This window comes from Ochotona curzoniae, unplaced genomic scaffold, assembly GCF_017591425.1.
Source record: "Ochotona curzoniae isolate NIBS_2020 unplaced genomic scaffold, NIBS_Ocur_1.0 scaffold_1037, whole genome shotgun sequence".
In the NCBI taxonomy this organism is placed as follows: Eukaryota; Metazoa; Chordata; class Mammalia; order Lagomorpha; family Ochotonidae; genus Ochotona; species Ochotona curzoniae.
This window is the reverse complement of record NW_024467083.1, coordinates 29,478,213-29,495,219: the sequence shown is the minus strand read 5'-3', so window position 1 is coordinate 29,495,219 and position 17,007 is coordinate 29,478,213. Positions and strand designations below refer to the sequence as shown.

General features: G+C 41.0%; 1 protein-coding gene and 1 pseudogene across 11 annotated transcripts in view; both read right to left on the bottom strand.

Annotated features, from left to right (window-relative positions):
- The window catches only part of RPRD2 (regulation of nuclear pre-mRNA domain containing 2), a 73,797-nt gene that overhangs the window by 10,504 nt on the left and 46,286 nt on the right, over window positions 1-17,007 (bottom strand). For 5 of the 11 annotated variants that reach the window (XM_040999088.1, XM_040999090.1, XM_040999092.1 and 2 more), the window contains exons 3-9: window positions 16,093-16,193; window positions 15,165-15,242; window positions 13,868-13,920; window positions 13,187-13,313; window positions 8,190-8,365; window positions 3,424-3,706; window positions 1,856-2,116 (exon numbers count right to left, since the gene is read on the bottom strand). In XM_040999088.1, coding sequence (XP_040855022.1) covers window positions 1,856-2,116; window positions 3,424-3,706; window positions 8,190-8,365; window positions 13,187-13,313; window positions 13,868-13,920; window positions 15,165-15,242; window positions 16,093-16,193 — 1,079 coding nt within the window. Of the gene's footprint in view, window positions 1-1,855; window positions 2,117-3,423; window positions 3,707-8,189; window positions 8,366-13,186; window positions 13,314-13,867; window positions 13,921-15,164; window positions 15,294-15,586; window positions 15,590-16,092; window positions 16,194-17,007 lie in introns of all 11 variants that reach the window. The other 6 variants (XM_040999091.1, XM_040999089.1, XM_040999093.1 and 3 more) reach the window with 2 other exon arrangements.
- Window positions 6,193-6,789, bottom strand: LOC121168782 (annotated as a pseudogene).

Here is a 17,007-nt window from a genome sequence, read left to right as displayed (position 1 = left end):
TTCAAAATGACCTTCAATTCCTGACTTTGCACTCACTCCAAGAAATTTGATAGGTTTTAACAGGAATTGTTCTGTGGCTCACAAATGATCCATATCATATCATTTACAAAGGAAAAAAAAAATCTGAAAATTATGTTAATATTTGTTCCTACTTGGAAGACTCAGCCCGCAAGTACTAATCTATTTGTGCACATATTTCAGGCCCTGTGGTGCACAGTAAAAGCTGCTGGACGCCTGGAGGATCAGAAGACCCGCAGCCTCCGGGTAACTCACACGACTGGTGACTTCTGATTTTGCGTGGCCTCTAAACTGAGATTACATAAGTAACCTCCTTTTCATTACAAATGCTAGGAAGATTTTTAGCACAGAAAAAAGTATATAAAGAGAAACAAACATTTGATTCTATTGAAAGCTGATAAAAATAGAAGCCATTTTATGAAAAAATGTAAATGACAAGCAAGTGAAAAATTTTAAGCATCTCTTTAATCAAAGTAATGCAAATTAATACAAACATCATCTTAGGGTTGGATTTGACACTGGTTAAATAAGGCAAGGCAGCAGAGGCGGTGAAGAATGACAAAGCAAAGGCGAGCAGCATCTAACAGTGTACTTCCTGGACACCAATGTCCTGAAGATAATGAAAGATTTCAATATGTTGATATTCAAGTCTTTATTCTTTTAGAAATATATATTTTCCACTTGATAAAATGAAAAGATTGGGATTTTCTTCATAATAATTCACAGAAAGACAACGATGAAAATAGATCTGCTATGGATTCTGTTGGATGGGTGGTGACCAGACAAAAAAATTGTATTTCAATATATTTTCAGGTGAAGTACTTTTAAATGAACCTTCTATTACATAAGATTAAATGTTAATTAATCCTTGTAGGAAAGGTTGTAAATTTTTAGAATTCAGTTTATGATAATACTCCTTAACAGTTAAAAATAGAAATATAAACATTTAACAGTATAGGGTCAGGAAACTTATCAAATGCTGGAGAAATGCTGGGCAGCTATTAAAAACACAGGTGCGGGCCTAGCGTGATAGCATAATAGTTAAAGCCCTTGCCTTGCACGCACTGGGATCCCATATGGGCACCAGTTCTAATCCCTACTTCCCATCCAGCTCCCTGCTTGTGGCCTGGGAAAGTAGTCAAAGATGGCCCAAGGCCTTGGGACCCTGCACCCGCATGGGAGACCAGGAAGAGCTCCTGGCCCCCGGCTTGGGATCGGCGCAGTACCGGCCGTCGCGCTCACTTGGGGAGTGAACCCTTGGAGAGAAGATCTTCCTCTCTGTCCTCCTCTCTGTCTATCCACCTTTGCAACAAAAATAAATAAATCTTTTTTTTAAATTGTTATTAACATTGTATTATGTGATACAGTTTTACAGGCACTGGGGATTCCCCCCACCCCTCCCATAAATAAATCTTAAAAAAAAAAAAAAAAAGAACCTCCCCCCCCCCAAAAAAAACCATATAGATGAATACTTGATGATATAAAATGTAGTTGAAGTTTAAATAGCTGGTTTTGAGAAATAGTATATACCAACAATATGCCTCAATTTAAAAATATCTCATTCTATTTTCATTTTATGAAGAATTATTAAAGAAAAATTACTACAACAATCTAATCCTCTAAGCATACACATACGCTCAAAAGCAAATACTAGTTTCCTTTGGGGTAATAAGAGTATAGATGCTTATTCTTTTTGCCTACTTTCTAATTTTTTCATAATTACTATGCTGATTTTTAGAAATTTTTAACTAAAAAAATTAAACACAAAAATCCAGACCACTGGCTCAATTTACCAAGACAGAAATCTGCCACCATCCTTTGTCCTGGGTTTACTTACCCGTGTTTTTCATGACTGATGTCAGGCTGCTAAGGATGGAACTGATCTTCGCCAGATCTACATTGGCCAGGTTTGGCAAAGCCAACCCTGGGGAAGGGGACAGAAGAGAAGTATTCGTAGGCTTTGGAGGTGGTGGGGTTGCTGTCACGGTCACAGGCACTGGGGTACAAGAAGAGGGCTTTGAGAGACTCTCCGTTGTCTTTGTAGGTACACAAGTTGATACAGCTGACTTTTCCATGGGCTTTTCTTTTCTATCTTCCACTGTTTCCAGAAAGAAGAGAGATATTATAACACACCACTTTTCAGATTTTGCTTACAATATGGAACAATATGTACAATATGTACTAATATTTCCTGAGTTGGGGGTGCGGGGTAAGAAGTACTACATTTCAGAGAAACGACGACTCAAGTCACGCTTCTTGTTGTTAAAGTTATACTCCTCATAATTTACAATCACTTCCACACTCTATATCTCCTTTAAAAGAATGTTCTGAATTGTTATATGACTTTTAATGATTCCTTTGCACCTTCTTAGTAATTGTGTATTCAATGTGCACATTTCTGGAGTGGCAGGAAAGGAGAGATGGATGCCATAGAGGAGATGAAGGCATTCAGGAGGAGGGAAGAGGAAACGAGATGACAAAAGACACAAGGTTGTTACTGTGGTAGTGAGATCCCAAAAAATGAGATAAAAAAACATTATTTGGTATAGGTTAGGAATATTTATTGTGGATTAGCTCGTCTTTTCCATTAATTTGGTAACTTTCTGAGAAACCGTATACATTTCATTGTATTTTCTGTTACCTGCCTAAAATTACTCTACTAGGGGTGCAATCAGACACTAATTGGTTGAATTCTTGAAACTTTGTAATATATTCCTTTTTACTACTTTTAAAGAATAGATAGATGGTATATTTATCACATGCAACAACAGTGAGTTCACTTAATAAGAGTAATCATAAAAGGTGGAATAGCCAAGAAACAACTCTCCAATCCAGGCTATTTCTGAGAGTGGCTGTAAGTGTGGCACTCCAGGAGGGAATACGGGCACCTTGACCTCCATGACAAACGTCAACACACGTGCTGCACTTCAGATGCTTGGCATTCCTCTGCAGCTACCAGAGACTACTGTACATTGCAGTGCATATCTTGAGCAACTATTCATTTAAAACTAGGTTGTCTTTTTTCTTTATTTGGTAGGCAGAGAAACAAAGCCAACAACATCCTGGGCCCAGGAACTCAATCAGGAAGCTAGCACTGCTACCTCCCAGGGTCTGCCCTGACAGGAAGCTGTTAGAGTCAGAAGTGCAACAGGGGATTAAAACTCAGGAACTCAGGACTGAGACACAAGTGTCCTAACCATCACTTTAACCACCAGGTTAACACACACACTGATTAATAATTTCTAACCTAAGAGGCATATCAAATCCTGGACCACTATTCTAGAGAGAATAATGGTATTCTAATGTTTATAAGGACTGCACTATGCTTTAACAACTGCTTATGACAGATTTGGTGGTGGCAAAGCAGGCAATTTAGAATAGATTGTGAATCATATGAGGATGTACCAATGATTTTGGATCCATCGTCTTCCACATCTGAGAGTTCCATGTCTTCCACATCACGATTATCTGTCACAGGTTCGGGGGTGGCAGACTTCTCACTCTCCAAGACTGGTGAGCGAGTTTCCTCACCTCCCATCCCCTGGAAAGGAGACTCAGAACCAGTTGGGGAGGGAGCATCCATGCTTGGGGAAGGGACTGGGGATTCCTCAGGATCAGGGAGGGTTGACTTTAATTGATCCAACTTCTTCTTTAAATTGTTAACTCGGTTAGCGAAGGTTTTATATGCCTAAAAGAGAAAAAGAAGTTTACTCCTCTGGGAAGAGGACCAACAAGAAATCTAATCAGATGCTCTCATTATTAATAATAACACTACTAAAACAAAACAAGGAAATATCATGTGCATCTATACTATTTCAGTCCCCTGCAGAGCTACTTGAGTAAGGAAGCCAGAAGGTATACTTCATCCTTTTTCACCTCGTCTACTCGTCCACCCAACCAATACTTACTGGAAGCCCAAATGTGCTCTTCTAAGTATTGAAGACATTAAAGTGAAGAAGACAAATATTAAATCCAAATATAAAGGAGAGCCCGGAAAGCGAAATTCTCTTAAATTTTTAGTATATTTTAAAAGATTCATTTATCTTCATTGCAGGGTCCAATTTTTATAGAGAGAAGGAGAAACAGAGAGATTTTCTGTTCACTAGTTCATGTCCCAAGCAGCCACAATGGCCAGACCTGAGCCAATCTGAATCTAGAGCCAGGAGCTTCTTCCAGGTCTCCCACATGGGTGCAGGGTCTCATGGTTGTGGGTCAACCTTCACTGCTCCCCAGGCTACAAGCAGGGAGCAAGCTTGGGAAGTGTGGGAAGCGGAGCAGCCCAGACATGAACCGGCGCCCATATGGGATCCTGGCTCATGCATGGCAAGGACTTGAGCCATTAGGGTACCACACTAGGCCCAACTCCATTCATTTTAAAATAAGCTTTTTATTTTAGTACAGTTTTAGGTTCTTAAAATAAATGCAGACAGTTCAGAGGTTCATTTCCATATATTCCACACCCACTTTCCCTTATTACTACATGATATGAGTATGGTATCTCACACACTAATGAGTCAGTGTTGATAATTATTACTAACTGAAGTCTGTACTTAGCAGCCAATAGTTAAGCTGCTGTCTGAGATGTTGGCATCTCAAATGAGCAGTTAAGAGTCCCAGCTGCTGCACTTCCACCCAGCTCTCTTTTGTTCCTAGGAAAGCAATGGGCTCCTACAATATAGATGGAAAACCTGGATGGGGTTCCATGCTCCTGGCTTTGGACTAGTGTAGCCTTGGCCTTTGTGGCCACTGTAGCTATTTGAGAACTGAAGCAGTGGATGGAAAGAATCCTGTCTCTTTTGCATCCTCTCTCTGCCCTATATAATTCTGCCTTTAAATAAATAAATAAAATCGCAAATCAATTAATCTAATTATTCTTTTTCATTTTACTTTATTTTTTTGATAATCTTACTTAGTTACTTAGGGTACAAAAGGTCAAGGGCTACAGGAAAATTGGTAATACCATTGTTTTCACACTAATATCATCATTTTTCCCCCTGTAGTTGGGTTCAGGGGAGAAATAAGGGAAAAGCCCTACCCAGCCTCCTTCCCATCCCAGGTCCCTGATGTGAGGCATGCCCAGAGGGTCCTACTTAAGCAGTTTTGATAGTTCAACAGTTCTGAATTGCTGCCAATCTTGCCATTCCAATTGCAATGAAATCTATTCAGAATCCACTGGCTGACATAGTCCCTTCATGGTTGGGGTTCTGAGATCAGCAGTTCAGTTAGAGGGATCTCCAAAGAAACTTCGTCTGAGGTGATCCCAGACCTGATTCCCGTGTGTGCTTGCCAGTACAGGGTCTGGCACAGTCTGTCGCCAAAATCAGCTTATGCACATGCTGGCTGTTTCAATTGCTGGGTCAGTTCTGTTTCCAGATCTGTCTTCCACACGAACCAATGGGTGTTGTAGCCCATCCTGATCCTGTCCACCTCATACTCAGCTCTCACGCAAACCAGTGGGAGCTGCAGCCTATAACCCCCACCAGGCCTGCCCCACCCTGGTCCCCATGCTTGCCAGTATGTACCTTCTCCAGTACAGTTCAGTCTGTCCCACGTCCCCTCTAGCTCTCGTACATGTCAATGGGCATTGAAGCCTAGTTCAACCCAACCAATCCTATCATCCAGTCCACACACACACTGGCGGGTACCCCCTGTCCAGCCACCCCGTCCCTGCCCTGGTTCTTGTGCTCTCCAGTGGGAGTGGAAACCCAACAGGGAGGTGCCCACTATCTCCCTACTAAACCCTTTCAACTTTCGGATTATGCACTCTCCAGGTGGTTCTGAAGTTTGACTAAATTTTAAAAAATGAAAGTACATACTTTATTCAGATTTGCTCCTTTTTTGGGAAGACATGAAGCAAATTTTTAAATATGAAAACCTTTTATAACACCAAAAAATTAAGCATTAATTTACAATAGGTAAAATTATAGCTCATCATGTCACAAAATAAAGACAAGTAACTTTGCTTTTTCTTCCTGAAACATTAATCAATATGCCTTCATTACTGCTCTCTTTTTAAATTTTGATAAACTTTACATAGTTGATTAGGGAACAAAGGGTCAAAGGTTATAGAAAAATGGGTAAGACCACTGTTTCCATGTTTGTGTGTGTATGTGTATCTGGGGTAAGGAGGGAGACCAAGGGAGAAGACCCACCCAACCTCCCACCCCATCCCAGGGTCCCCGACATGGGGCATAGATTTGTTCCTTTTTCCAATTCAATACCCCATTCAAGATCATATTTAGTAGTTAGGTTTCCTCTTGTTTGAGGTTTTTCTTCCTTCTTTTTTTAGTGGTGGAAAACATATTTTTAGAATTAGGTAGCTGGATGCAGCTTAGGTGATCCCAATTTTGTTGATGTCATCCAGAGCATGGTAATCAGGAGCCAGCCATACGTATGCCTTCTTTCTCCAACAGGTCTGATCAGGGTATTGACTTTGGCCACATCAGTGTCACACAGCTTCTTCATGGCTTGGATGCCCTGGTGCTTGTTGGCCTTGACATTCACAATGAACATGAGTGTGCTGTTGTCTTCTATCTTCTTCAGAGCAGACTCCGGTCAGGGGGAACTTGATGATGGCATACTGGTCAAGTTTATTTCTCCTCCTCTGAGGGTATTTGCACTGCTGCCTCAGGCACAGTGTCTCGAGCTGCTGGAAGGTGGGTGACGTGTGGATCTTCTGGATGCCTTTCAGCATCACCTACTTGGCTTCCAGGCTTTCATTGGCTTTGGCTTCAGAGGGGCAGGAGCTTACTTCTTTGCCTTCAGCACCATCTTGGTGAAAAGGCGTATTAGACTGTTCTCCTTTTTCTGATTATTCTGAGAAGTGTCAAGCAGTTAATGCATACTACCAACTGAAATTTCTTTTTCTCTTAATTAGACTGGTGTAACTCTACACAGCATTTAAGAGGGATCTAAGTTTTGGAGGACTAGGGGCAGAGTGCTATGATTTAAATATTTCCTCCTGGAAAACACACAAGGTTTAGTCCCCAAAGTCTTATGCTGATACTAGCAAGAGAGGGGAAACATAACACAACCATGGTGTTCAGAGTTGGAACCTTCGGGAGGTCAGTAGATGGGACTGGGTCACTAGAGTGGATCCCCTGTGATTGAATCCTGGTGGCTTAGTATCTCCTTTGCCTTCAGTTAGCTCAGTCAGTTTATATGAAGTTTACTGAAAGAATGTTCCCATCCAATTTTCTGGTTAAATAGAAGTACATATACTTGTGGTTAATTTTATGTACTGTGACAGTACCTTAAGCACAGGCTCTTTCAAAACGTGCATGGACTTAGGTAAAGCACATTATTCAGAGACTGTGGGTCTGAGCTTTAGCACTAGAAAGTCCCAGGTCTTAATTTTTTTAAAAAAGATTTATTTATTTTTATTGGAAAGACAGATTTATAGAGAGAAGGAGGCAGAGAACGATCTTGAGCAAATCCAAAGCCAGGAGCAAGGAGCTTCCTCGGGGTCTCCCACGTGGGCATAGGGAACTAGATGAGAAGTGCAGCAGCCGGGACTTGAATCGGCACTCATCAGGAATCCGAGTGCTTCCAAGGCAATGTTTTAGCCACTGAGCCATCACGCAGGGCCTCCAGATCTGATTTTGATTCTACCACTTGCTGGCTGTTTCATTATGTCTAAGGTCACTAAGTCTCTTTATAAAATACGGAGATGGTAATGCTTCTTTTCTCTTTCTCCTTCCCTTTTTTTTTAAAAGACTTTTTTTTTTTTTAAAGTGGAAAGTCAGATTTATGGAGAAGGAGAGACGAGAAAGATCTTCCATTCACTGATTTACTCCCAAAGTGGCCAAAACAGCTGGAGCTGAGCTGATCCAGCACCAGGAGCCTCTTCCGGGTATCCCACATGGGTGCAGGGTCCCAAAACTTGGGTCCATCCTCGACTACTTTCCAAGGCCACAAGCAGGGAACTGGATAGGAAGTGGTGCAGCCAGGACATGAACTTGCACCCATATGGGATCCCAGCACATACGAGGTGAGGATTTTAGCTACTAGGCTACAATGGCAGGCGCTGGTAATGCTTATTTTCCATAGAGAGCCTAAATATGGTCTTCTAAGTTTTGGAGAGATTACAACAATATCTACAATATATGTAAATAGTCTGTAACACATGGTAACCACTCAGTAAAGAATAGCTCTAATATAGGATTACTTACATTAGCTACCACTTTTACTTCTTTGTACTGTGCTTCATAGAAAATTCCAGCATTTTCCAGTGCTTCTGTTAGAGAGGGACCATTTTTCACTTGTTTATCCAACCCATTCACAAACTCCTCCAGTTTGGAACTTGCCTCTTCAAATTCTTTGGAGAACTTTTTCCCTCCTGTTTTATCTAAAATAACAGAAAATATTCATCTCAGGATAAAAATTAAAAATATATATATAATCCTTTCAAAAATCTGCCGTTGTTCTGTGTTTCTATTCTTGATGCAGTTACTGTGTAATATTCTTAGACTCATAATTAACATAACGAGGCTTTTCCAATCACAGGCACACAAAAAGTTGTATAAAATCATTTGGGCTATGTATGAAAGGTGTATGTGAAGTATAAATGAATTTTTTATATAGATTTGGGTCCTATCCCTAGATATCTCAAGTGTGTAATATTCTAAATTTGGAAAAAATCCAAGATCTGAAATATTTCTGATTTGAATCATTCTGGATCAGGGACATTCAACCTGTGTTAAAACTGCTTATGGGGTGGACTCTGCTCTAGTGGTTAAGACACCCACATTTGCCATCAGAGCTCCTCAGCACGATACCAGCTACTGACTCCAGCTTCTTGTTAATGAAAAACCTGGGAGGCAGTTGAGATAGCTTGGGCAGAGTCTTACTATCCTCAGGTGGGAAACCTGCACTGTGTTCCTAATTTTGACTCCTCAATCATTGCAGGTAATTTGGAAGAGTAAATTACGAGGTGGGCGTTCTTATTCTTTCTCCCTCTCAAAAATAAATAAGCAAACAGAAACAAGTTTCTTGTTAGCAGAAACCTCACAATGCACATCCACATAAACCTGAAGGAGAGACACAAGGGTAAGGTATTTGTATTACAATTGAGGCAAAGGGGCCAGCCTTGTGGTGCAATGAATTCAGCTACTGCTAGCAATGCTGGCAGCTCTTACGGGCTACGACTCAAGTGCTAGTAGCTGCTTTACTTCTGATCCCAGCTCCCTGCTGATATGCCTGGGAAGGCAGTGGAAGACAGTTCAAGTGCTTGGGTCCCTGAAACTCATGTCTCAGCTGGAGTTCCAGGATTCTGGCTTCAGCCTAACCCAATGATGGCTATTGTGGTCATCTAGGGAATGAACCAGAGGATGGAAGATCTCTCTTGTTCTCCCTCTTTGAAATTCTGCCTTCCAAATAAATAGTCTATAAAAAAAAAAGTCAAATAAAATTTAACGAAAAAGTTTCCTAATTAGGTACTACATTGTTACTTAGGAACAAAAAAGAAGCTCATTTGTTCATTTATGCTGTAACTTGCACATTGTACCAGACAGTAAACTATATCTTTTTTGTTGTTTATTTACTTATTGTTTTAATCTGAGAAGCAGAGAGACAGGGAGAGAGAGTGTTTCTCTCTGGTGGTTAATTTGGCAAATAAATGCAATGGCTCACACTGGGCCACATCTGGAGGTGGGTCCATAGCTAGAGGTAGGTACTCAATACAAGTCTCCCAAGAGGGTTGCAGGGACCCAACAACTCGATCCACAACCAGGACTTCCCAGGATCTGTATTGGCAGAAAGCTGGATTCCTAACGTAGCTGAGATTTGAACCCGGACATGTTGATACAGGACATAGGCAGGCATCTTTATCCTTGTCTTAACCTTTAGGCTAAACTAACCTGCCCCTGGATACACCTTTTGGAACAGTGAAGATAATAGCTCTTTGTGTATTACACTAATTTTGTCTTCCTATCTGAAAAAGACCTTTAAATGATCAAATATATAGCTCAGTCATAGTGACTGCTAGAATATGACTTTGGATATTGGTATAAATTTTGGCCTTCCTCTTATCAGCCGTGTGCCCTTGATGAGCTATTAATCTTATTATGTCACCTCAGAATTCTCACTTACAGAGCACAGATTTTGAAGAGCATTGTCAGTCTCTAGCTGTCTGCTCATCTCGCCATTCCCCTATAGCAAGACGTTGTCCCTAGCTGGCCTGAATATCTGTTTCTCCCATGCAGCTCATTCACCAAATCTAACCCCACCCACTAAAAAAAACAAACCAAACAAACAAACAAAAACAAAACAAAACAAAAAAGCATGCGTCTGAATTATTTGTGAGAGTTAAATTAGATAAAATGTTAAACTAAGGTATTGTGCAGAAACAAAATAGTCACCCAAATGAATAGCTAGATGTCACTTACTCATTATTTCAAAATTTTGTTTCAAATACTTGTTATGTATTAAATATTACTCTAGGCATTGGGCACAGCAATAAACAAATAAAGATAAATCGTGCTTTTGTGAGGCTTACATTCTAATGAACTATGCGTAATTACAATGTAAAGAAAAGAGACCAACAAGATTTAATGAGGCATTAGTGTGATTTCATTAAAAAACATGCCCCAAATAATGAAAACCACAGATAACCTAATACACAAAGAAAACATTAGAAGTAAAGGGAAGGAGAGCCAGCTTTAGGCAACTGTCTAGATTGTTTTGTACCTAGGCAAGTGTTACACTGCTGGGAAAAAGCAGCCAAAGCTCGTGGCACTCTGGGCTTGGTTAGTGACAAATCTTTTTATTAGCACGTCCTGTCTGCATAATTGCTGACTGACTCTCTCTCTCAAAAAGATATGTGGGGAAGGTGAGCCATAATGTACCACTCCTTCCCCCAGGCACACTTGCCACCATCACGGGGTGGGTGGGGATGAGGGTTGGGGAACCTGAGACTAGGGAAGGAGTCTGGGGACATGTTGGAGCGTGGGCCACTGAGGGAATGTTTGACAGGGGTGGAATGACATCTGGGGGCATCCATGGACCAGGCCATTGTACTCACCAAAAGGTAAGGGAGCTGAGGTGGAGTGGGTTTAGAGGGAGGGAACCAGAGAGCATGTTTGGATCAGGTCAAAACAGCTGTCCACTTAAGCTAACTGCTGCCCTCCAGTACACACAAAAGCTGCAGCTGGGGTGTGGTGGGCAGGGGTGGAGAAGGGTGGTATGCCTGGTGGGTAAGGTCACAGTACTTGCCTGAGAGTGTCAGGGCAGGGGGTGGGTAACATCAGTCTGGGTCACAGCACCCAGAAGAATGCGAGAGAACTGGATATGGGAACAGATTCTATAGGGGATTTGTAGGTTTGCTTCTGTGGGACTGCAGTATATGCTGTTTTGCATGAATACTTAAGAGTAGGGAAGGGACAAGCCAGGCTGGATCACAGAACTCACCCTACAGAAACCTACCTGACATTTGCAGGAGCTGGGGCTGGGAAGAGGTCAGGCAAGGCAAGACTACAGCACCTTGTGGCACATGTAAAGATCAAGACCATGGGCAGAACACCACCAAGTGTGAGTGTGGTGCCCACTGGCATTATTGAGTTCCAGGTCTGGGAGTAGGCTTGGTAGGGGACCTTGGGGAACTCTCGTGCTAGGCCACAGCTCCTGCTGGGGAGTACAACAGCTGGGGCTGAGGCGGACCAGGACAGGTAAAGGTGGGCCAGTCAGTGCTGCTGCCCACGTGACAGCCAGGATGGGGTATAGGCTACGCCAGGATGGGTTAGGCTGCAACACTTGCTGACAAAAGCTGAATACTAGGGGTGGGCCATGTCAAGCTAAGTTAAATTACCCACCAGTAAGCCCAAGACTTTGGGCTAGGAATGGATCTGGCAAGGGATCTTGAGGGACTTTAGGGTCTCCCCTGCTAGGCTGTAGCTCATGCTGGTGAGCATGAGAGCTGGGGCTAGGGGTAGTCTGGGCTGAATATGGCTACAGTATCCACAGCACGCATATGGGATGGGTCTGGGGGCATGTCAGACTGGACTAGGCCACAGCACTTACTGGCACTGGTAAGAGAATGAGAGTGGAACAGACTGAACTAGATTGTGGTATCTTCCTGTTCACATGAGAGCTAGATTAAGGGGCAGGCCAGGCTAGGATATGCTGTACTGCCTGCTGGAAAGGCTGGAATGGGTGCAAGCCAGTTGGATTAGACTATACTACCCAATGGTGAGTGCCAAGACTTGGGGTGGGCCATGCCCCAAGGCAGGTTTCAACATCTGCCAGCACATGCGAGATCTGGGACTGAGAGCAGGCCTGATAAGGGAACTCTAGAGAACTTCCATGCTAGATTGCACATCCTGCTGGTGAGCACAAGAGCCCGGGCTGGTGGTAGGCTAGAGCACACTGGGCCAGTTCGCAGCACACATGGACATAAGTGAGAGACAGGAAAAGGAACAGGCCAGGTCATGTTGGACTGCAACACCTGCCAGTACACATGAGGGCCGGTGGTGGGGTTGCTGCACCTATGGGCAAGAGCTGGAAAATTCTTCCCCACACTGGAGTTTCTACGGCATTATCAAATGACTGTCCCCCATCATCAGGTACTAATGTAGTCTGACAGCAAGCAGTGGCTCCCCCTCCTTCCCCTATCAGTGGACTTAAAAGAGAAAAAGAAACATTTGTCCCACTCACCTTCCTCCATGCCTGGAAGACTCTCCCCACCCTAACTGGAGGCCTACACTGGTGTGTATCCCTCTCAATTACATAAATAATATTAAAAATAAAATAAAAATTATAAAAGAGGAGAGAATTACTAATGAAATTTGTATGTATAAAATAATTACCTGGTAAGTCAGAGGTATTACAAGTGCTTTCTACACCCTAATGTTTTCCTTAGAAGGTAAGTCAGGTCTGTTTACATGAAAACAACAGATCTGGAAAGAAAAATCTCAATTATTCTATTTATAAGGATGTATGTGGGCTAGGTGTTTGGTACAGTGGGTTTCAGTTCCAGCTCTGCTCTTCATTCTAGCTTCCTGCTGATGCGTGCCTTGGGAGGTAGCAGGGATGGATTTAGTGCTTGTGTTCCTACCACTCACATGCAGACTGAGTTCCCAGCTGCTGGCTTTGGCCTGCCCCAACTCTGGGTGTTGTGAATACACTTCCTTCCATTTTTCAAATAAGTAAATTTTTAAAAATACATAATTATTACCTTTCAAGCATTTGAGAGTTTCTGTGCTGCACACATCCACCCGCATGGTTGACAGCTGTTTTTCCTTCAATTCTATCTGATCCTCTGAGCGCTTGTACAGTAACAGCTCTTCAATGAGGGCCTGAGACTGAACACAGATCAGAAACATTTTACTTAATTATTTATATTTTATCTCCTATTTAAAAAAAGAAACTAAACCCTAACAAAATCTTGAGGGAGGGAACCTCTACTTTTTCTCATAGTCAATGATCAATTCTGATGCCAAAACTACATATATCCATTTACACACGAGGAAAGATCCTTTTCCTTAATTATTGCAGATTAATTTACAGCTACAGGGTTAAAACTGAAATAAAGTTCTACTTAAAGTTCTCTCTATATTTAATTAAGTAAGCATAATCTTTTGTCTTACGAAATTAGCTTTTTATTAAGAAATAGTCATTTATCAGAGTTCAACAGAAAGATGAACCCTTTTTTGGGAAAAAAAATTAATATAGAACTCAGCTGCTAATAGATATTCTGGAAGAAAGTTATTTCTCTTAGTGGGAGAAAATATAAAACTTCAAGAAATTTAATCCCAATCTGGAATTCTTTAAGACTTAAGTGACATACAACTAAAGAAAAAGAAATCTTACTAGACCATATAGGAAAACACAAAAGTTAGCATATTCTGTAACTTACTCGAAATTCAGCAACTATCTTAGACTTGAGAGCAGCTTTTGGATTTGTGGATGCTGTTGGAATTAAACAGAAGGCTGTTGAGTACAAAAGAGTTCACTAAAATTCAAGAAAAATGTTCGCTTTTTAGTTAAGGGTATACTCCAAATATATGTCAAACATGCACATTTAAGTTATAAATCCTAGAATACATGACCATGAACTCTAAACACGCTCAAGCAGGATTAATATAAAAATGTACTATTTAGTTGGGCTAACCTACTTACCTCAACAGGACCTTGAAGCATAAAGTACTAGAGTTATTGGCTTGCTGAGATACATGAAGTACTTTCTTTTCCTAGTCTGATTGAGTGAAACAGGATCTCAGTATCTCAAATTAAGAGTGTTCAGGGACAGGACATCCAATTAATCCTGAGCACTGGCAGAAAAAAATTATTTACAAATATCAACTCCACTTCCTGTGTATTGAGCTTTGGATTCCTTTTTCTGCTGACTCAGTCCATAATAAATATCAGCAAGAAAGGTCTAAGGATATCACCACCTGTGGTTGAACTTTGGCTGACATGGCGATTCTTGGTGATCCTAAGCATGCAACTTATGACCAAAAGGACATCACAGGACTCCCTCACTCAAGATGGATATCACATGCTTGCTGGAGCAAAACCATCCCAACAGTTTTTCTTCACCTCCCACTGCTCCCTGTCTTTTTCATTGCTCTCTCCATACCTACATGTTTCTTGCAATAGTCCTCGGTTTGCCCACAGCAGCCTAGCACATGCAGTATTCCACTCCCTTGATCTCATGCTGGGTGAACTGATAAAACATTACAGGAGCTCCAGTTAAGACAACAAGCTTCTGGCCAGGATTTGAGGCCCATGCCTAATTTGGTAGAGCATATTCCCAGATCTGAAGGATTTCATGGCTCCCACAGAAATGCTTCTGAACGCCTATTCTCTTCTTCAGCTCTTGTTTAATTTCAGCTGCCTCTCTAACTTCATATATCTTTGAAAATTAGCCTGGGCACTACCAAGTTTTTTTTTTTTTTTCTTCTTTCAATTCCCCCAACTACTCTTGAATCTTCACTCTATTAAACCCTTTTCCTGTAATTGCTTTGTTTAAAAGTGGCTTTTTAAGAAGTAACTTCATGATGGCTTCTTTAGTATAAGTCAGTGGGAGCCTCCCAGGCCTGGAAAACACAGGCTTGCCCATGGCTTACGCCAGGTACGATGTCAAATGGTCTACATTTTCTTCTGCTCCAAAAAGGAGGTAATTTTATATTAGTTGAGATTTTGTTCCTTACTTTGTGATTTCTTCCACTGCTTATTCGGTTGTTTGTTCAGATTTTCTTTCAGGTGCTTCTGAGTTTTGAAAGTGGTACCTGGAAAACATTTCAGTTTTTGCAATCTGGCATTATGGGAAGCTGTTCTGTCTGTCCACTTCAGTGCCAAAGTTGTAGCATGAAAAAAAGGCAATCCAAGACTGTGTGTGGTTTCTTTCTTCCCTTTCTTTTCATTTTTATGAAAAAAAAAAAAAAAAAAGATATACCCACCAGATCTAAGAAGCTGTCAAATAAACATAATTTCTATAATCAGTGAAATTACCATTTCTAAAAGTAACAGTTGATTTAAATATGCCAGTCATCAAATTCTAATGAACAATTTAACAGCTTCTTAGAAGATGCTATTTTTAAAACGAATCATGGTCACAGTAGCAAATTATCACCAACTTCCATTCAAAGACTGACTTACTTACATATCTGCTACAAAAGAAGTACCTTTTAAAAACTAGGTGGATTTCTTACTATAAATCTAAGTTAAAAGACAATCTAAAAACCAGTAATATATGCCTAATATCGAATATCTTGGAAACATAGCTGTTGGAAACCCTATCCAATAATTCTTCAACACTAAGAGGACAGGGCAGTACTGGTTAAACACCAACAATAAGCAGTGTGAAATATTCAATTAAAGCAAACACAGGGAATGAGGAGATGGCTGGTGTCACTTAATATACTTCACTTTTCCAGTCAATTAAAAGAAAATCCAACCATCCACTCCCAAATTAAAATCTACTTAAATTTTAATGCAACTGAATTTACATTTCTATAAGCATTTACTTTTAGATGAACAGGACCAGATCCAAAACTTCATTTTTCAATTATTATGCAATATCACAAGATAATTATAAAGACTAACTCAGATCTTCTTTTGAAGAGAAAAGACACTTACTCAAAGCTTCTCTCAGAGCCACAATCATTTCCTCTGGGTATACATTTCTATCTTCCCAGATTTTAAAGATTCGTTCTACAGACTTGGAAACAGATGGATCCCTACAGAGAAAAAGACCATAAAAATATTGATTTTTCTTTCAAAATAAATACGAAAATAAAGTGAATGAATATATCACACAGTAAATTTCTTGTGATGTTTATTTCAGAACATATTTGTTCAATGGTGTCTGAGACTAAATAAATCTTAAAACATTGACTTAACATTTTTATCAATGATCAAGTAAGGCCACAGAGTTGATATACTGAATGCTTTCTATTCTTATCAATTTGAAAGGAAAAGATGGGAAGATTGAAAGGAAGAGAAGGTGAGCACTCCCCCAAGCCTGCAATGGCCAGTGGTGGGCCTGGACAAAGCTGGGAGTGAATCCCAAGCTTTTCGAATGAGTGGCAGGAATTCAATCATTTGAGCCACTACCACTGTCTTCCAGGTGCTGCATGAGAAGGAAACTGGAAGTGGGGGCAAGAGCTAGGAGTCAAACCCTACACTCTGACATGTGTTCCTACTAATGCTTTAACTAAGGCCAAACACCCAGCATCATAATTTAACTTTGGGATAGATATGAAATTCAGAGGACTAGTCAGTGTGCTAATTGACACAACTCGCAATCCATAAGACAGGGTGATTCTTTTTTTTTTTTTTTAAGATTTATTTATTTATTTGGAAAGTCAAATATACAGAGGAGGAGGAAAGGAAGATCTTCCATCCAATGATTTATTTAGACTGCAATGGCCGGTGCTGCGCTGATCCAAAGCCAGGAGCCGGGAGCTTCTTCCAGGTCTCCCTCGTGGGTACAGGGTCCCAGGGCTTTGGGCCATCCTCAGCTGCTTTCCCAGGGCACAAACAGGGAACTGG